The 21,537-nt window shown below is 35.8% G+C and overlaps 1 protein-coding gene across 4 annotated transcripts in view; it reads right to left on the bottom strand.

Annotated features, from left to right (window-relative positions):
- Positions 1-6,099: 6,099 nt before the first annotated feature.
- DACH1 (dachshund family transcription factor 1) overlaps positions 6,100-21,537 on the bottom strand; it is a 230,364-nt gene continuing 214,926 nt past the window's right edge. For all 4 annotated transcript variants that reach the window (XM_017731616.1, XM_017731617.1, XM_017731618.1 and 1 more), the window contains 4 exons: positions 15,091-15,238; positions 10,681-10,824; positions 10,143-10,211; positions 6,100-6,188 (listed from right to left, as the gene is read on the bottom strand). In XM_017731616.1, coding sequence (XP_017587105.1) covers positions 6,166-6,188; positions 10,143-10,211; positions 10,681-10,824; positions 15,091-15,238 — 384 coding nt within the window. In that variant the 3' untranslated portion in view covers positions 6,100-6,165. The remainder of the gene's footprint in view (positions 6,189-10,142; positions 10,212-10,680; positions 10,825-15,090; positions 15,239-21,537) is intronic.

The following is a 21,537-nucleotide window of genomic DNA, read 5'->3' as shown; positions in this document are numbered from 1 at the left end:
CCTTCCTTTGCCTTTTGGGTGATAGATAACAGGATTATGTACCTTGAAGTTTAAAGGTGTATCTAACAGTGACCTATGAACGCTATGAAACAATTGTCTATTTATAGGTTACTGCCTGCAATCAATACCACCTTCTGTTTAAGTTAATCAATGTTGTCTTTAATTGATTAGCTTGGGTTGAAAACCTGCCAAAGTGCTGACTCCTGGGCAGGGGGATAGGGAACATACTTATTGCTGTTTGGTTTCCATGCATTGTAAGATAATTTCAGTATTTATCCATGGTCAATGAAATATGAAACAAAATAAATCTTTAACATCTGTTTCCTCATCGAGTATTCCTGTATCAACAGTAAAAGACATGAACTAGCAAGAGATGTTTTAAATGCCTACTATAGAATCTAGTTTTAAAAGCTAAACTATATTGGATAGTCTGTCAAGCCAAAATAATCAGTAAAACAAGTGTCTTTAAAACTTGTGAGCTGGTAAAGCTTGTAAAGCTTAGGAGAAATAAAAAAAAATCTTTAAATTAGTGTACATAGAGAGAGCCAAGTTCTTTCTAAAATGCATAAAAAATAAGAGAACCTATTTTCAGAGATATATCTTCTGCAACAGTAATGAAATTCAAGGTGGTGTGCACAGATTAATGTTGTTATTTATTATTATGTATATAATTTCATTGAAGTGAATAGCACCGTTCACATGAATAATAAGTGCATGACCCTGACATTAATACAAGGTGTTACACAGTGAAGTCAAAAAGCAACTGAAGTTTAAGGCACTAATCAGAAGGAAAATGAAGCATTATGTGTTACTGCAAATAAGAACAGCATTGAACCAGCAAATATTTTATGAAGACTGAACAAAACTAAAATAGAATCAGATGGACTAACCAGAGGGAGTTAGTAAGGCAGCTCCACTATATGTCACTGAGGGTTAGACACTAAAATTCTAACAGTGTCTCATCCTTAAGACCACCACTAGGTCTGAAAATAAATTTTCTTTTGAGCATAAGACAGAAAAGCAAAGCAGAAAACACACTACCCTTCAGCTTCTGTAATTGAACAGTGCATGTGCATACGTTTTCACCAAGGCTTCAGTTGGTTTGACAAACTCTAGCATGCAGAGGAGGATCAATAAAAAACCAGCAGATATCACTTCCAGTGGGTCACTACAATGGCTTTGCTCCATTCTGTTGTCTTTCCCACGTTTCTGGTACCTCGGATCACTACTCTTACCTAGAGAGGTGGTAGAATAACCCAAAGGAGAGCAGTCACATTACAGAGACAGTCCTTTCTTATGCCTGCAGTTAATCAAAACTGTAGAGACTGAAACCAGCTGTCTTACTGACCTTTAGAAATCTTAAAAATGGAAAACTTAAGGAAGAAACCTGATAATCAGCCAGGTAAAAAGCAAAATGCAAAAGCTATCTGTCATATGGCTGAAAGTCACACTTTCACAAGACATGTTATTTCACATTGGCAGGCCTTCATAGTCCTTGTTGAATACTAAGCTGAATAAAGGAATTTTTATTGACAAATTAAATGGAAATGATTAGGTTCTTTGCTTGGTTGGTTTTTTTGGGTTTTTTTGGGGTTTTGTTTTGTTTTGTTTTTTGTTTGGTTTTTTTTGCTGTTTTTTTTTAATCTGGCCTAATGGAATAACAGGCTAAGTGGCCTAAAAATCACAGAAATGTTTATCTCCAAACAAGTCAGTCCACTGTTTTGTCATTGCTGCTTCACAGAACCTTTTTATATTTCTATGGGTCTAGAATAGTCAGCTGTTTGTTTCCATAAACAGCCTAGCTAAGTAGCAGATGTTTCCTTGGGCAGTTATTCAACATATCTAGAAAAAAAAAATCCCTTTGCCTTCCAGGCTTCTGACAGCTTTGTTTCCAGCTCCTGACTTCTTTTCCCTGCTGAAATGTTCAACCTTTATAGCAGGCCTGCACAACAGGTGGGCTGTGGGTCTCTTGCAGTTTGAAAAACCATTTGTTTGGCCCTTCAGCTGCTGAGAAGCATCATGTACTGTTTGATTTGCCCAGCTGCCAAGAGGCAGCAACAAGATGTCCAGCAGAAAATGCATATCTCCTGGTTTGTCACTGATCCCTCAGAATGCATGTGCCTCCTAGTCAGCCACCTGGTCAACCAGCAGCCACATGGCTCCAGATCATACACGCACACATTGCCTCGTAGGTCAAGGAAGTGACATATTAAGAAATATTTGGGATATTCAGAAGTAGTACTTGGCAGGGGAGGAGGTGAAACAGAGGTGGAAGGAAAATGAGAAAGCAACAATACAGGGGAAGCTGAAATAGTGTTGAAGTGGGTCGACAGAGAAGAAGGAATGTCACATGGGAAAATGAAAATGTATTTTTATTCTTCAAATTACCTGATCCATTAATTTGAGAATTCTGGCTCTATACTAAACCCAAGCACCTTTCTGCTAGAAGTCCCATGCAACAATAAATGAGTAACAACAAATACATAGCACTTACTAAGTGGTGATAAAACCAGAATAACTGATGAGCAAGTGTCAATTGAATAAAAATGCAGAATTTACAAGTTGATATACATAGAGAGACATTTAGCAGTTTCAAGAGTTTTGATGAGGAAAAAAAGGCAAGAAAAATCTTGGTAAAATGCATAAAGAATCAGATGCTTTTCTTAGGTTTAATCAATTAATACTTTAGAGAACATATGGCCATTGTTTTACATGGAATTATACAGTTGGATGACCTCGTCTTTAGGCAGCTATGGATGCAAATGGAATTGCTTTAGATTAAGGGGGACATGGAAAGGAACAGACAGAAATGCAGAGATAGGAGACAGAAGCTCTGGGAGAAAGATGCAATTATTGAAAGGACTTTACACATAAAAGAAATATACTTAACGCTGGTCATCACAGTCAATATCATGAGGAAAATAAATGAAGAAAATACTAAAGAGAAGACATCTTAGTTAAAGGTGCTGCAAAGAACACTGATGTCCCTAGGAAAGAAATAAATATTCTGTCATTTGACGATATTGAAAACTATTTTTAAAAAATCATTAGTTAATTTGAGAGTAGTCGTGCACTGGAAAATGTATCCTATCTATGATTAGCAGCCAACAGTAATCTTCTCTAAGTCTACAAACATGAACTCACAAAAATACTCAAGATTTACAGAAATTAGGACAAGAAGTCTGAGGTGATTGGAATTGGAAACAAGGACAGAAGATGTGACTGGGGGAGTGACTGAGACTGGCTAAATACATAGATAGAAACACAGAAACCAGTGCACTGGAAGACACTGTGAAATAAAGTAATAAAAATGATTGGCTGACAATAACTGAGGCTGAAGTTGGGGGACTGAATTATTTGTATTAATAGACAAGAACAGAACCCAGTGGTCGAGAATAGAAGGAAAGAGGGGAGACAGAACACAGATAGGGCAAGAAAGTCAAGTAAAGTCATCTGAGGTTTCTCAGAGGGAGAAATCTTGGTGAGTAACTGGACATGTGGCATACGGATAGAGTGTTATGAGTCAGTATCTGGAGACACCTGGATCTTGCTTAACAAGGATATTGGGCATAAGAAGTCAAAACTTTAGAGGCTGGAATTATGACTGGATATAAAAAGAAACTTGCATTGAAGGGTGTGAGAGAAAAAGGGTCAAGAAAAAGATTATAAAATTTGAAAGTTGATATTAAGACTGATAGAAAACCCAGAAATGAGAGAGAACCAAGAAAAAGAAAGCCTGATGGAGACACTGCTAGAGGTGATACAGGTTGCAAGAAAAATGAAAGGAAGATTCTGTGCCCAAGAGCACAAAATGTATCCCAAGATTGTCTTTATCATAGCAAGTATCTGTAAAACTCCCATAGCAAAATGGTCATTCCTTAGGTCACACTGCTCATATTAAGGTATTACAGTTTATCAGTTACTTGGTTAGTTTTATCACTGTGAATCTTAAGATTCAATTCCATATGTTTTTCAGATGTTGTCTCACAGTGAAACCTCTGACTTTGTAGTTTACTTGTTAAGAACACAACCCTAGAGGATAGTTATCTAGGACATTAGTGAAGCAAAGCCCTCAGCTGTTAGAAAAGGCCAAAATTAAGATTTAATATATGGAAGAAGTTTAGATAATCATTCACAACTATTCTGTAAAGCATGATGTCTAATGATGGAAGTATTATATATAAACCAAGCATTATATAAAGCATTAGAACACACACTGACCACTGAAGATAAAGAAAATATTGGATACATATCCATTTATTCACCTATATTTTTGTCCTCTGCACTGAATGAGACAAGGTATTGTGAAAAATACAGTATCTAATCATATAATTAAAGATTGTATCATGACACATACACAAAGACAGTTGAACAAAGGTGCAGAAGACAACCTTAATTCTACCATTTCCTAATTTTGGAATGCTTGACTTCACAGCCTTGATAATGGCCTTTTCCAATAAAGGTTTTGATCTCATAAAAAACATCATCACAAATTTCCACACACTTTTGTCCATGATTTATACATCAGAAATAGAATTGTGTGCAGTTGCTTCACAGAATCACCAAAAGTTCCTTTTCATTGTGGAAATCCTTCAGATACCCATCTTTCAAACACAAATATAACAAGAAAGAATCAAGGACTATCAGTTCAGATTATTACATGGATTTTTCTTGTTGAAAAATAGATTAAACAAGTTTCAAACCAATGCAGAAACAATTTAGGTTAGGTTTCCATTCAAATGACTGAAGCTGTATATAAGTAATTTTTATTAATGTGGAGGGCAACTGCAGGGCAGCTGTCACCTAATATCTGGGCAGCAAAATGCACACACTAGGTTCTTACAATGGGCAAATTTAAATCACAATTTCTTTCTTGTTCTTGTTCAGTAGCCTCCAAAGGCTTTACAAGGAACTTCACACAGGACCATGCAGTGAGTGTGTTGAATTGCTGTTATTTTCTTTCTCTATTCCTGAATCTGTTCAACATCCCTATTTCCTCTCTCGTCCTTTCTGGGAGGGGAGAAAGACAGATGGCCCTGGAAGGTTCTGTGTGCATGGTAGCTGTGTGGGTATTTTTCTTACATCAGGAAAGTATAATCTGAAACCACTTAGCATTACACTTAACTGAATTGTCAGTATGATTCTAGAGAAGAGGTGGAGAACTAAAGAAAAGCAAGACATTGGTGGGAAAGGGCTTTCATTTTGCTAAGGGACAGGGAGAGTAGATAACAGACTTATCTGGAGAAAGGCTGATAATGCGCTAGAAGAAAAAAATAATATTTGCAGCAGAATAAGGAACTGAGGTGTGAAAATCTGACCAATGGACAAGGAGAACAAATTTTCTACTAGAGGAGAATAATACATGGGTGAGGAAATACTTGATTGAGAGTGAGCAGGATGGAAGAACTTTGAGGACATGGAAAATGCAAAGGGCCTCTTGCAACAAAAACAGACATTTGAGGTAAAAACCAGATACACCTGAGAATTCAGGGAACTGAGCAGGGTAAGAAGACATAGGAGTAAATGATGGAGCTGATTTCAGGAGCAGCTGGAATGATGGCATGTAGAAGTTGGAAATTATTTGGAAGAAAGCAGAAAAGTTGCAAGCTGAGGCAATTGCTAGAAAATTTGAAATAAATTGAAAAGACAAAAAAAATAGCAGCATGAAAGAGGGAAAATTTGATTCATCTTCCTGTTCTTACCAGGATAGCTTTGGGACAAAAGCTATCCATTTGTGACCGATTTGGGCAAAGGAACACATGACAGGAACGTGACAAGGAAAGAATGGTCAATGATGAAGATGGTGCAGAACTAGAACAGTTTAGAAGGTTTTAGATAATGTGTAAAGCGATTTGTGTTTAAATGGAATGAAAATGAAGGTACAGGACTTGGGAGGGAAACTGCTGGGAGAGAGAAAATTGAGAATGTGGGATATAGAGAGAGGAAAAGAAAACATAATAATGTAGGCAGCCAAATACATGGTAAGTAACCAGATGGAGAAGAAAAAAATCAGTGGAAATAAGAAAGTAAAAGCAGCAGTAAATGTCATTGTTCTAGTGCTTAGTAAGAGGTCTGGTAACAAAACAGTATATAAAAGTCAAACATTATCTTTGTATGGTACCTTTTTGTGTGGGATGAGGGGGTCTTGGGAAACCGGATTGGGAGCTAGGCATAGGCATCTAGTGAACCTACAATATGTATGGAGAAGAGGATAATCTGCTTTATTATTATTTAAAACAGAAGCAAAGAAAACATTTAAAACCAGTGTCTACACCAGTTTCTAATAGCTTAGTATCTATTTATATCTCTTAAAAAAACCCGTAAGTACATCGGAGATCCATATTTCAATCATTTATTATGATTATTTGTTAACATTTTATGGATATTGCAACAAACTGTTATCTACTCAGTATTTAAAAAACTCAAACCCAACTCTAAAATACTCTGCATTGCTTCTTTTTATAGTCTTGTATTCAAATTCCTTTTTATTATCGCTCCTATTTTACAAAAGATTTTACATGCATTAAAAGTGAATCTAAATGAGTGCTACATGACAAAAAAATAGAACAGAACATACCCCCTTATTGACAAATGCAATTATCTTCTATGCTTAAATTAGTCCTATTCCTTACTCTTCAAAGTGTTACTTAAAAATAGCAACATTAGATATAACTTCAAGCTGACAAGTATCCATTTATTCATAATAAATAGTAAACAAAATCTTTAGTTTTAATTACGATTTTCTTGCATAATATTTTCTTAAATGCTGAAATTACACTTTGTGTTTCAATTATAACACTTCCCTACAGAGCACTGCAGCTTTCCTACCTTTGTTTGCTTCGTTATAGAACTGCATAGCATGCTCAACACAGTAAATTGAAAAATGATTGTGGATAAAAAGACTATTACCCCAGGCATGCTTTGATACTGAGACACAGATACATTTTTGAGAGGAATAAGAAAGTATTTCCCTAGTAAGTATCTTTTCCCCAGAACCTGAAAGGTGCAAGAGGTGGTATTATTTTTTTAATTGTGGAATATACTGTATTTAGAATAGTATATAATATTTCTTTTATAGTGCATACCAAAGTATACAAAATACAATTTACAGATAAAACGTAAGGACACAATTGAAATAGTGTTTAATTGTGACAATAGGGTCTTTGTTGCCCCAAACGAAATCCAAGAAAGTACTGGAAAAAGGTTTCATCCATTGGAAAGCTTTTGTAGAGTTTTGCAGGTAAAGGGCTCCATCTGTACTGAGCATGCTTTATTCCAGTGCTGCAGGAATGAAGTGGTTCTTTCCCTGCAATTCTTTCTCCTCACTCCTGCCTACAATTGCCATGCTAAATACTGAAATACTAACAGAATGCTCTCAGTGCTTCCCTCCCTGATATCCAGGCAGGTACACAAAAAGAAACAGAAATATACTGAAACTGGTAGGGAATGTGAGCCTGACAGTGAGACAGGGAAAGCAGACACTACAGATGGAGATGTGGTTTGCAACAGGGAAGGCTGGTAACAGGGAATGTCAATGCAGCTCTTGAAATGACTGGGTAAGGGGAGGAGGCAACAGGAAGGGTCAGACACAGCCAGGGGGCTGGAGGTCACTGGGAGAGAAAGAGCTTGTAATTAAGGAAATAATCAGGGTGGCATGAAACCAGGTTCAGAAGAGAATGCTGGAAGAATGTGAAATTAGGAAAAAAGAAGCGCAATGTAATGTAGAGCAAGGAAAAGAGTCAGATTAGCAATTGACAAAAAGTGGGATTAGAGGGAGGAGGAAGAAAGTAGGAGGAACTGGGACAGATACAAAGGGATACATAGTAAGTGGGACACAGAGAAAAGGGAGTTTATGGTGAAAGGAAATCCTCCTTCCAGTATTGGAAATGAACACAGAGAGTCCTGACATTTGGCATGACTTGCCTGCTACTTACTGTTTCTTGAACTATTTCTGAAGCCTGTCACCCTATAATGACTGATTAACAACATCAATGTGTTCCTACAATTACATTTGTGTTGTAGCATTATATATTGTGGTAGAACTAAAAGTTCTGAACTGCTGTACTATGATTGAGCTGAATACATTAAGCTGTAAGACATGACAACTCGATTTCTTGCTTATTCTTTCCTTTTTCTTACAGACCCTCTGCTTTAGTTATATGTTAAGAGTGCAAAGTAGGTACAGGAAATGTCAGAATTAAGGTTGCCTTTGCAGTATGATTCAATATCACAATCAGAAAATATCATGGTCCAGCCTCGAACTAAATAATCATCTGTGGATTTTAGTTTTGTTTTTAATGTACATCATCTTGGACTGATGAATCAAGGAAAAGTCATTACTGAGAACGTCTCCTGTAAATCCTTGATTTCATTTATTTCAAAATTGAAAATATGTGAAATGAGCAATAGTAGGCAGAGGATAGCTGGGAAAGAATGCACAATTATTGTTCAAAAGCTGAAATGCTGTTCCTATATAGTTTGGGATAAGTCCTTTAGAATACATACTTCCAAAATTGTATTGTTCTTATTATAAATATTATAAATATCCAGCTTGATATTTCAGCCTATGAGTGAAACTGAACTCAACAGGAACAGTGATTTGATTACACCTGAATACTTTTGCCAAAAATGCAAAGCATCCTGAAAAATTAGGTCCTTGATACTTGACAGTTAAGTAATATGTCATCTTAATCTGTCTTTGACTCTGTTTCCCAGCTATCAATACTCCGAATGGAATACTCCAAATTTCAATTCTTGCAAGAATGCTCTGAAGATGGAGCAATTAATGTTTGCAAAGAGTGCAAGTACTGCAGCGACCGGTGCAGCAGCATGGCTTCCCAAGAAATTAGAAGTCTGTTTTAGCATCAAAAGAAGTAACAAAATGTCTGGATTATAACAAAAGACATAATGGCTGAATTCTTACCAAATGAATTATGTCAAATGGTGCTTTGAATAATGTATACATTTTACGGGAAGGAAGGCAGGAATCTGGGATAATAGACCTCATAACATATATTCACTTCCCAGGCAACATTTAATCTGGCATATTCCAACTTCTTTGTTATTGACTTCGCAGACATAACTTGCTTTAAATGTATTTGTTTATATATATGTGTTTGCCTTTCATAAGAACTTACTGCATTTTTGGTATTTGTTTATATGTTCAATCCATTAAAAGCTTCTTGACTTTTTTATTCTGTTGTTACAGTCTCCTTGTGGCACACCAGTAACAACTCCTTGGAAGTTAGAAAATGTGATTAAATAACCCACAGAAGATGTCAAATGATACTGTTAGGATGATTGACTTCGAAATGCAAAATAAAGGCAATTGAGTGTGATTACTGGAGCTAATCCTTTAAGGCTTGCCTCTGAAAAAAGCACCTTCATTTACAGTTGAAAACGATTGCTATTTTTATTGTTTAGTATTCATGTAAGTAGATTTAGCCTGTTGATAAGAATAGATATTATAACATAAATACTATCTTCAAAATTTGGTCTTTACTAATATCTTGATGTTTGCAACGTATATATACATCTAGATTCACGGGGGAAGTAATATGGCTCTCTTTAGTATTTCATGTATAAATTTACTCAGCAGATTTGTTTTATTAAAATGTAAATAATGGGATGTGGTAAATGAAAAATTCAAGATGGGAATAAACAGCTTATTTATTGTTAATGCTCAGAGTAGCTTACTGAAACACACCTTTCAGTAACTGCCACTGACTATTAGCTATGAAATTCTCATCATGCCTTGAATGCTACCCATTAGGTTTAGCCATTTGTACAGTTAAAAGGCTCAAGATGCTTCAAATAGACCTTTAAAAACATTATTAACTCAAATCAAACTACACACATTCACAAAAACTGCGTTCAACATGTCTGAGATTCAACCCGATACTGCTTCAAATTAATTATTCTTCTTTAATTGCTCTGTATAAACAGAAATGACCTATTAATTTAAAGAAAATCTATCAGCACAGAATGTATTCTCTCGTATAAACAAGCAAGATGAACTTGACCTTGTTTGAACTTGTTTTGATGTGGCCCAGATGGTAGGCTACATGCTTGAATAGCAGCCTAAAGCTGAGGAAAAACTCATATAGCAAGATCTAGATTTATAGCCTTTTGCAAATTCCTACCTTGTATTGTCCTTTCAGCATCTGTTCTGCCCCCGCTGCGGTCAGCTTCTATCTCTGGGGTCAGAGAGTCTACAAACATAGAAAGGTAAGACTGACACATATTTCATTTGATTCTTATAACCCTTTTTACAACCTGTTACTCCAATGCTGAATTACAATACAATCAACCTGTGTCAGTTTTTTTAATGTTGAACAATGACTGGAGGCCAGGACAATTTTTTGTTAGACTGGGAAGATTAATGAGCAATAGATTTTTCAGGCATAAAGGGGGGGAGAAAAAAAGGTAGAAAAAAAAATGGACTTCTCAAGCTAATAATATAAAATTGTCCTAGTTTGAACATTCTCTCCAGTGAGTTTATTTGCACATACTATATAAAGTAAAAAAGTAATAAAGAGAGAGGTATCACTTGAATGAAGGAAAGAAAGGAGATTTTCTTTTTTGTCCCTTTCCATCATGTTATAAATTTTCAATATAACAAGATTCTTTTGGCACGTAAATTGAAAGTTAATGACACAGAGGCAAAAATTGGCTTCTTACCATTTAGGACCCTGAGACTATCTGTTGAAGCTGCCTGTTTCAGTGTTTGTTCTGCTTGCTCTCGTCGTTTAGTCTCAAATTCAAGTGCTTCCTGCAATTTCCTCTTTGCCTTCTTTTCCTTCTTTAGCCTTTTCTGAATTATTGCTGTGAAAAAAAAATAACGTCAGTATACTCCAGTTTGGATCTGAAACTTGGCTGCACGATTACCTATTAAGAGTCCTGAGAAATGCTACAGCTGCAACATTCATATAAATTGATTAATTACACAATACCCATTTAAATTACTTGAAATTTGCTGGAATCACCCTGGAATATTCTAAGAGCTACTGTTCTATCTGACAATATTCAAAAGAGTACGCGGTATCAAGCAATGACTTTTTTACTCTTTTTTTTTTTTTTTTTTTTTTTTTTTTTTAATAAACAGCTGAGAATGCAAATTTTCAAATCAGAAAACCCCAGAAACCAGCAATGGAATGTACTTTTTGAATCATCTGACGTATATAAGACCCTGTCTCTGGAGTGAGGTGGTTTTTCAGAATTAATTTCACCATTTCTATTTCCCCTAGCACAGTTAATAGATGCACAGTGATGGAGTTCTTGCCTCCCTGCAGTTTCTCTTGTGTAAGAGGGGGATCCATGTGCCTGGGTGCTGGGCACTCCCCACCCTCCTCTGGTCCTCATTTCCTGGGGAAAGGCCCTGAGACTTCTAACTCCCCTTCAAGATCTGCTTCCTGCAAGCCATCTGACCTCTTGGTGCCTGGTCTCTTCCCCATATTTACTCCTTTCCCACATTTCCCTTTTGTCTTTCCTTTTTCTCTTTCTTGCTTTCTGTTGGTGCCTGTCCCATCAGCCATCTAACCTTGAAGAACTTGCGGCAAATCCTTTATGGTGCTGGATCCTCCAGTCAAGTAAATACTACGATGCTATGTCAAATGTGAGGGAAAATACTAGTAAAGAAAGGAGGATTTTGAAATTAAGTATAGAAAGTCCTTATTTAGAAAAAATCTTTCCCTTGTATCTCTTCAGCTTAAACTCTGTAGGAAAATGATGGCAAGTCCAGGATGGGACTTCATCACAATTTTCTTTCTTACAACCACAAAGGTAAGACTTGCAGGATCCCTAACTAAAGGAACATATCACATGTTATGCTCCTGATGGAAAAGGGTAATGTCAACCAATTTTTCTACTCTACTAAAACCAAAGTGGGCCTCTGAAGCAATCATGTAAAGTTGTAAAGCATAGCATTATCTCCCCTGCCACACCCGAACCATTCTTAAATAGTACATTTAGGGTTTTCACGGATGTGAAATCTTTTGTCCCAAGATCTTCTGGATAATTCTTTCCAGGAGAGTCTGTTATTTTTACACCAACTAAGAAACTACCTACTAAATTACTCACTAAAGAATTCTTTACACATATGAAAAGAATTACCCTTACCAAATCCAGATATGAGGAACTGTTAAGTTTGCATGCCAAAATCCATCTAGACCTGTATCTCACTCCAAAGTAACCTCTAGTACCTGCCTAGCAATGAATGCTGGAAAATACAAAAATATACTTCCACCAGTTCATACTCCCCAGGGACAGTAGACTGTGATGGTGGTATCTTTCACAAAATGCAAATAATTAAATTTTTAAAGGGAACTGTTCATTGTTATTACTCTTTAATTTATATGCGAAGAAGAACCACCTTTTAGATGATCTTGTATATTTTGTGCTGCCATACAGAACTGTTCAGGCACAAAATTAACATAAGCACATATCCTGTAGTCAGAATAACTACATAATTTACATCCAAGACTTTGGAATTTTTGGTTCTTTCTCATTTTGTACAACACCAACTACTTTACAGTCTAATTAGCTCATACTATCAAAGAACATCTAGCATCTATACAAAGGCTAAACTAAATACATTTTGAATCATTGCATGGTTTTAATGTTTTCATTATAAGTACTTTGAAAGTGATTGCAATAAATGAGAAGGAAACATATGTTGCTTTCTGAATTAAAATGTCATCATGGCTGACACATTGTAGATGTGACTACAGCAGTCAGAGCCAGAATTAGCAAACCCTTACTGTGTAGCTGCTCACAGAAGAGATATTATCCTACTTTCACCAGTTGATGAGACACATCCTACAGCCTTAGGAATCGTTAATTGGAAAATTTAAAAAGAAGGAAGGAAGCAGTACAGTAAATAAGCAGCTCTTTAGAACATACAGTAGCAGCAGTGAATCCAATGCTCCACAAAAAAAGGAAAAATTACTCATATTACTCATATATAGCCACTAAAGAAAATTATATTTGACTTATATTAACATGATGAGCAAAAGATAGATCGATGTTACCTAATGCTAAAGATCGCCTTCACAAAGGGTTTGACCTCTATGTGACACAGTGTCTTGTGTTTCTTTGCTGCAGCTTTTAAGTGTATTTCAGTATTTCCATACAGTGTCTCTTCACTTAGCAGGGATCCTGGTACATTTCTTCCTTCTTGCTCATGCTTCCATTAAGACATGTGAAACTTTCCTTAAGATATGACACTTGCTATCTGGAAAGCTAACAGTAGGTAAAGGCTCCTATGCATTTTTCTGCCTTTAATTGAAGAATAAATAGTCACAATAATTTCAACCTGGCCTTATTTTTTCTCTCTTACTTCGATCTGTTAATTTTAAAGAATAATCCATCACTTTTCTTTGTTTTATATGGAAGTAGCCACTAGCAGAGATAGTCATCCTCATTATATTTGCTTTGCTGCATACCACCATTAAGTGTTCCAATCCATTCCTCTTTGGTCTGACTCTTTTCCCCAGTGCAAGATCATCATTAGAGGGATACATATACAAAAGCAGGTAATGCATCATGCTGAAAATAATATTGCCAATTATTTCAGTAACCTGAACAAAATAAAGGACTATCCCATGTTTTTTTCTAACATATAACTTTGAGTTAAATTCATTTTGCTTAATTTTCACTGTTCAAAACACATGTGTCTAGCACAGCCTACTCAACCATGTGACCTCTGGAGTTAAAGGGAAGAGAAAGAAGTCTTCACAGTGCAATTGACCCACCCATCCTATCTGAGAACAGCTTCTCCCTTTATTGTTCAGCAAGCAAACTTCTATTCATTAAAATGAGACACCTAATTTTAAGATGGCAAAACTACAGTCAGATGGGTTCCTGCCCAAACCTTTTCTCTTGTGCATGTGATTGCACAACTCTAAAAGGGAACATATATTTGAGCAGTTGTGAGAAAGATGTGAAGACTAACCAAATTACTCTTTTACCAAACTATTTTAAAAGTGTAATATAATTGTATTAAGCAGAATAGACCTGTTGTGGACAAAGGGATAATTCATTGCACAGGTGTGATAATTGCTAATAGCAATTGTCTTTCAAAATGTACTCTCAAAAGCTAAAAAAATGGTAATTAATGATGTGATATTCCTACCCTTCAATGGGTGAAGGCATGAAAAAGGATTACATTTAGTACTTACTGCTAGCATGTAAGTTTAAGGCATAATGACATTGGCTTTGAATCCAACTGTTCTTGGGATTCTCTGTTTAGGTGGTTACCAGAAACGTAAACTGAACAAGAAGAGATTTGTAGCTCTAGCCCTACAAAAATACACATCTGACTTGTCATGGTCTGAGTTAAACAGCGAGTCCCAGAGGTTAACTGTCCTTGCAAACGAACCGGGCACTTTTAAAGGGTGAGACATACAGAGACAGAGAAATGGACGCATAAAGAAAGATAGAAACATGCTCGTAATGCACATAGTTAATGCCAATCACTGCAAACTGCCTCACCATTGCTATCAATGTAATTATTTAAAAATCTCTAACATGTACAGGCTTTACAGTGGCTGATGTTAACGCTACAGATGCTACCAACGCTTCTGCTTCATCAAGAAGAACCTTAACTGCTACTTCTACAAACATGTATTTTATTTACTATGCATTATGAAGAGCTCATATATTACCATTATCTTTATATTTATTACCTCCAGTTTGCCTAAATATGCACTACAAGAACAGAGCAGAGTTCCTAAAAACTTGCAGATTCTTAAATTTGATGCAGATTGTCTTTGTCTTAAGTAGCTGTCCCTTTTCCTAATGATCACAACCTGCAAAGGTCTGTAACAGCACCTAGGGTATTTATAATTGCTTTTGTATTACTGATGTTACAATATTCAAGAAAAATGTTGAGAAAAAGGAGGTTCCTTGCTCCAAGTCTCATGAAGATCCTATACAAAATTAGGCAGGTTATAAAACATCCTTCACTGCAGTCAGCTGAGACAAAACATGATTTAAGGGTGGTAAAATTTTGAACAAATGCAGGTGTTTGTTAGAAAATTCTTTCCTAAGGAAATAAATTACATGGTGTTTATGTCTGCTTAAGCAAGATACCTCTGTTCTTCTGCTCCACAGCCAACTGTTTTTCAAGTGTTTCCCTCAGTTCTCGTTCCCTGAAGAGTTCCATCTTCAGTTCTGTTTTTTCCAGTTGGACCTGTTTCTCTTGAGCTCTGGCATTGTCTATAGCAACCTTTAGTAGACCCTGTTCAGAGATAAAGTTGGATAATATTTGGAGAATGTTAGAACAGTTGACATAATAACTACCTACCTTTATTTTTCCTTGATAGTCACGTGAGATTTTAGAAATAAAATAATTCTGTCACAGTATCAAAGTTACCTATTATCAACAACAATATTTAACTGGAAATAACTTTAACAGGTGGACAAAAGTCTGTAAAAACCTGGAAGTCATGTTTTCCCAGAAAATGTAAACTCACCTCTGACTGTGCATATAACTAATGTAAAAAATGTATAGGAATAGGTTTACACCTTTTAAGAAAACTGAAAAGTTGTCAGTCTCACAGTCACATCATACACAGAATTCAATCTCTAGTCCAACTCAAGCCAATGGAAATTAGCTAAGGGAGAAAGTCTCTTTTAAAGTCTTGCCATTTTGCTCCTCATCCTTGTTAATTACCATGGACTACAGCTATATTGGGATGTTAAGCAAAGGATGGTCACAAAGCAGGAAGATATCTCTGTTTTAACAAGTCTGTTCCCTGATTTTGTATGATTATTATCTGACAGCAGAAAAACAAAACACAATCATGTCTCGATTTCTTGATCTGAGATGGTTAATACAAACTGTACCCTTTTTTCTGTTGTTAGTGTATCAGGAAATAACAATTCAGATTATTCTAAACTTCTTTTGAGAATTCCAACTTCAAACTTCCTTCTTCTTTTGAAAGGAAATAAAATGATCCTGGCACAGCTAATAGTGTATTATTAATAATAACAACTAGATAGGACACTGACACAGGTCATCAAAATAGAAGGAGAAATGAAATTGAAATAAATGAACATGCAAATGTCCTTTTCCATTTTCCAAAAGTCTAGCCATCAGGCTCTTGGGTCTACACCCAAATCCCTCCTACTGAAGCTATCATAATAAAGTAGATAATTAAGCACGGATATTCATATATGAACCTCCATGGATATGAAACTAACTCTCCTATATCCTAGGCAAGACTCCTGATAACCATAGAGATAATTTGACCCAACAGAGATTTAATTACTGATATAAAGCAAAACAATGCCAACAAGAGAGACAGAACAGTACTCACCAATGGCTCTGCTAGGGAAACATTCAGCTAACAGATACAAGGTTCACACTCAGGACCAGGTTTGAGCACTACAGACATAAAAACATGATGCCCCATTCCCAAATAAGCTTCCTGACCCCTCAGCCACACTTCCTAAATTGGATTCTGGGTTGTATGTTTTTAAAAAAATTTTTTTTTTTATTAAGTATCTCCAAAAAAAGAATGGACAAAGCAGCATGTATAATGATTCTTGAGAAACAGAAAAAGTACTTTTTGTGTTAGTCTGCACATTTATCCCTCTAGTCTTCCCAGTGCCAATGATTGCTTTAAAATTTGTATCCTTCAAACTCCTCTTTTAGTACTGTTTTCAGAGCCTGTTATTTTCAGTACTCCTCATCCTCCTTCTTAAATCAATTGTTGCCTCAAGTCTTGTCTTGTTCAGAGCTTAATGCTCTGCAGCTCTGTTACACTTCAATCTATTGAAGTCCACAAAAGCTAAAAGAACTCAACACCTGACTGCAAGGCCCAGATGGTCAGCAAAATGATATACGCTACGTGAGTACAGAACCATGTTTGGAAAAATGGTAACAATGGTAACACAGCAAATGTCCTCACAAAATGTTTAAAGTTTTACCAGTTTTCTTTTGCTGTCGTAAAATAACTAAACCACAAAGGTATTTGGGGTTGAATGTTAAACCTGAATGACTATTAAAGAAAAACAAAGAAAGTACATATAAAGCTCTACATTACATATGCAAAGCAAAGTACAATTTGAAATACTTGGAAAGTGGTTTTTTTAGAAGTTAGTATTAATTTGAATTCTGTTCCTTTTCCACAGTCATATTCTCCTACATTTGGTGCATTTGAATTAGTAAAAAACTGAAGTAGGAGTTGTTAATCAATACCTGCTTCTGGCTTATGCTTAAACTCTAGAGTGTTTTAATTTCCTCCAATTCATCACTTAGTGGAATATGTGATTCATCCAAATCATAAATAAACCAGATCAAGAGAAATTACATGAAAAGTATTTGTTGATGAAAAGTGTATTGTCTGGTAAGTTTAGAGCTGCAAACACTGTCTTCCCAAATTCTTAAAATCCATCTTGTTTAACAATAAAATCAAGCTGCTAAAGCAACTGCCGTCTTTACTCAATTCAACTACATTCATGTACATGTTTCTTCTTCATCAGGAACAAACAATTAGCAACAAATGAAAGAGATCATTACATCAAGTGCCCTTTTAGATCACCCCAATTAAAACTTTAGTTTAGCTGTATTTTAATTCTAAGATACCAAATTCTAATTTTCTGCTCTGATTGCTCTTGTTGACTTATCTTTGAAAGATGTACTCTCGGTGCAAAGCCTAGAGATTATTTAGCAAGATGCCAATGTTGGCATCACTTAATGTGTTGATTGGTTGTATTATCAGTAGCAGTTTAAAATAAATTACTATTAAACTATTATTGTCCTTGGCTGACAAAACACAATATTTTGGTGTTCTTTAAATATGAAACAATCATTGTGAATAAACATGGAGAATAACACTAGAGTGTAACACTGATGTGTGTAATTTTATATTAAGAATTGCTGCAAAGTACGAAGTTGCTAAAAGAATATTACATTTTCTATTGAATTTCTTCACCACACTTCCTCCCCCAGCCTTTCCTTTTTTTATACTTGCTAACATAGCTAATGGTAATACATTACCTATTGCTGCTGATTATGTCTGAAAAATATTAGCTTTTTGGAGCCAAGATCCACTAGGGACTACTTATAAGCTACACAAAATTAAGTTTCATTTTTAGAAGTTAAATCAGTGCACATCAGTAGGCATCCAAGGAAAAAAAAATCTGCACTAGAGCCAAACTGATGCATATCAAAGGTGCTGTTGCTGCCAATGACAGCACTAACGCAGAAATACTGGAAACATTCAATATCTCCCTTTATTCAGTGCAGAAGGGTCTGAGAAAAACTAAAAAAGTACAACATTTAAAAAATCATCAGTGCCCCCTGGAATAGGAATAGCAATTTCAGAGTTGCAGGAAATTCTATTAATTCTCCCAGTGGATCAGCTGTAGGAGATTATACAAAATACAGTATGTCCAACTTGTACGTGCTATGGCTAATCCTCTAACCTGATATTAAATCAATATGCTGCCAATGACAATGGGAAATGCAGTGCAACATAGGAAATTAACAAAAAGAAAATATTTCTCTTTAGGAAAGGTCAGATGTTATGAAGGCTGCATAACGATAATTGCAGTGAACATGCTCAGGGTTCCAGATTTGTTTTTAATACAGTATGGCTCTATCTGGAGCCTGGCTTCTCGGTGTCATTCTTAATTTTTATTTCAATGTAAATGTCAAAAATGGAAGTTTTATTCCCTGGAGATTTATAGACCATTCTGATTTATTTTGTTTTCTTTACTGTACTTTTTTTAGTATTTTCCACTGACAAATCCTTTAGAACTGTCCCAAATGCACAGCAAAGTTGATATATGAGTTTCTTCCCATTCTCTGATCTGAAAACACCATCATGTAAGGGCAGCCTCATGATCCTACAGAAACAAAACATATATCAAACCTCAACTCAGTCTTAAAACCAGTATTACTCATCACTATTTTTAAATTATGCAAATAATGTGTTGCCTACTTTGAAAGGGGTGGAGGGAAAGGTATATAGAAGCTCCTTCTCTTTCTAGCTGCATCTATAAGTGTGTGTTCCAACTAACAGAATTTAGTTGGCTATACATTTATACGTGACATCAAAATGACCTTGCTAATTAGTTTGACAGTCTATCTAGAAGATCATATCCCGTTTCCAACAATTGCCCACATTGAGTTAGAAAGGAAAACTAGAAGATCAGGGCATGCACACCACGAAGTTTTCCTGGTCAAACCTCCCAGCTTCCAGAGGGTTGGAGCTCCGGGGCTTCTTTCTGCAGTATTAGCCATTCATGGTGAAAACACTTTCAGATAACATTGCTTCTCTTTTAGTCAGGAAAATATATATCATTTGTATGGTCTCACCATTAAAAGTATCTAGTGAAAGGCTCTACAAAAAAAAATATATATAAACTTGCAATTTTAGTTAACTTCGCAGGTTAATTTTTGAATATCTGCTATTTATAACTGACTAGTGACTAAGTACCATGAGCAAGACAACATATTAGAATATCTCTAGAGATGACTCCTGAAAGACAATGCTTTTAATATCTCAGATCAAATACTTTATCACAGATAAAGGCATATTACACAAGTATAAATGACATTTTTCCATTACTACTTTCTGTGAAAAATAAAATAATTCTCTTGAATTTCAGCAGAAGATAAATAAAATAAATTTACTTTTAATGAAGTAAAACTGTGATTTTTTACTTTATCCACTCTTTGCAGTATTTTTCTCTTAGTATTTAGTCATAGATAGTATCAGTGCAGGAGACTCACAGCAATAAAGCCAGTAGTTTTCTTTGTTTTCAGAGGGGAATTTAGTTTGTAACCATGCAGTGCTTTTATTAATATCAATCAGATACTTGCAAATTATTTTAGGCATCTCTTTAAAAATATTTAGCAACAAAAATATGTCAGTACAATACAGTCTTGATAGAAAAATACAGCTATCATGGTGCAACTATATAATCCCTTAGATATTAATGGAAATTCAGCTCAGGGACGGTAAAGATTCAGACTCTAAAAGCTTGAAAGAACATTACTATTACCCAAGAATATTGTAGCCACATGACAGGCCATGGCTGTAACATACTTTGGCATAATCAGGCCATGACTCAAAAAGGTAAACTTATGTGAGGGGAACAGAGACATCTTTAGCCTTCTCACCAGCACACACACAGCATTTTGCTGTGACTCACCTTCCCTCACCCTTCATCCTCCCTGCAACTGCACATACATTTCCAGCATTTAATCTAGAAGAAATCTACAAATACACTTTGGGAAAAAACAGACATATGACTCGATTTAAGTTCTCTGGGGAAATTTATTTTCTCTTCCTTTTAGATGTGCAGATACAATTCCAAATAAAAAACCCCATGTTTCCAATCTTACTCCTTTTTTTAATGTGTGTATTTGCTTAATTACATTCTTTTATAGTTTACTGTTTGTATTTCAGCAGTCCCCAGCAAGAACAACATTGGTTATTCTGGGTATTGTATATTGTTATTATCTCCTCTTTAAATGTACAAATAATTAAACATTGTATTTTGCTTAAAGAAGGATTTATGGAGAAGTAAAAAAAAACCCCATATATATGGCATACAGAAAGACATACTAGTGACAACAGAAGCAAATAGGCTTGTTTAATGTTTGCCTAAAATTATGAATTTGTGATCAGGGGCTATCCATTTAACTTTAGTATGGATGGAAGAAACAGACCCACTTGTGTTCAGAGGTCAGTTCTAAAGGATGACTCAGACTTCTACAACAGAATTACAGTTAGGCAACAAATTCACCTTAGTTCATCAGCATCTGCAGGACTTATTGCACATTAGTTTTTAAGTTACAAAAGCGTTTAGAAATTTTTGCTCTCATACCCAAAAAGCACAGTTCCAATGACAAGGTTTAGGATCCTTTTTACCTTGGCAAAGGTCAAAATTAGAGCACTTAGTGCCCATATGACACCCTAATCGCATTCTGTTTTAAACCAGGACAGTCTCTGCAAGCTTTTTGGAGGCCTCCAAGTCTATATTATTCAGATCCTCTGGATCCTGCACCTCACACAACTTAATATACAGAAGGGGATCACGGCAGAGATCCACTGTCAAGTCCATGCACATTAGTGTAGCCAGAAGCTCCTTGGTTATATATTTCTGTGATAAACATATTCCTAAAATGTAGGCTACCTCCAGCACTACATGTGCCATGTTGTGGATGCTTCCCAGACCCATTACCTAACAAAAAATGTTCACTTGCATTTCACAAGTAGACATATACCCTTTCAGTGAAAGGACACCTCCCTATTTTCAGCATGAATCACCCTGGGGGAAAAAAGAGCAGTCTTTAGCAAATCCACTCATGAAGCCGTTGGCTAGATTTCTGCTATTTTCTCTTTTAAAAGCACCTTAGTACTTAAGGCAGGGAATGGACTGTAGGCCAGATGATCTTTCCAAGGAAGTTAGACCTGCTCCACTGATGCAACAAGAGAACAGTGAGGTATCACACTGCTCCACCTCCCCATGAAACCACATCTCTACTGAAAGGGATGCAAAATTCATCAGGTCCAAAGG

This window comes from Corvus brachyrhynchos, unplaced genomic scaffold (assembly GCF_000691975.1).
Source record: "Corvus brachyrhynchos isolate BGI_N302 unplaced genomic scaffold, ASM69197v1 scaffold71, whole genome shotgun sequence".
Lineage (NCBI taxonomy): Eukaryota > Metazoa > Chordata > Aves > Passeriformes > Corvidae > Corvus > Corvus brachyrhynchos.
The sequence above is the reverse complement of the archived record's forward strand: the minus strand, read 5'-3'. Positions and strand labels throughout refer to the sequence as shown.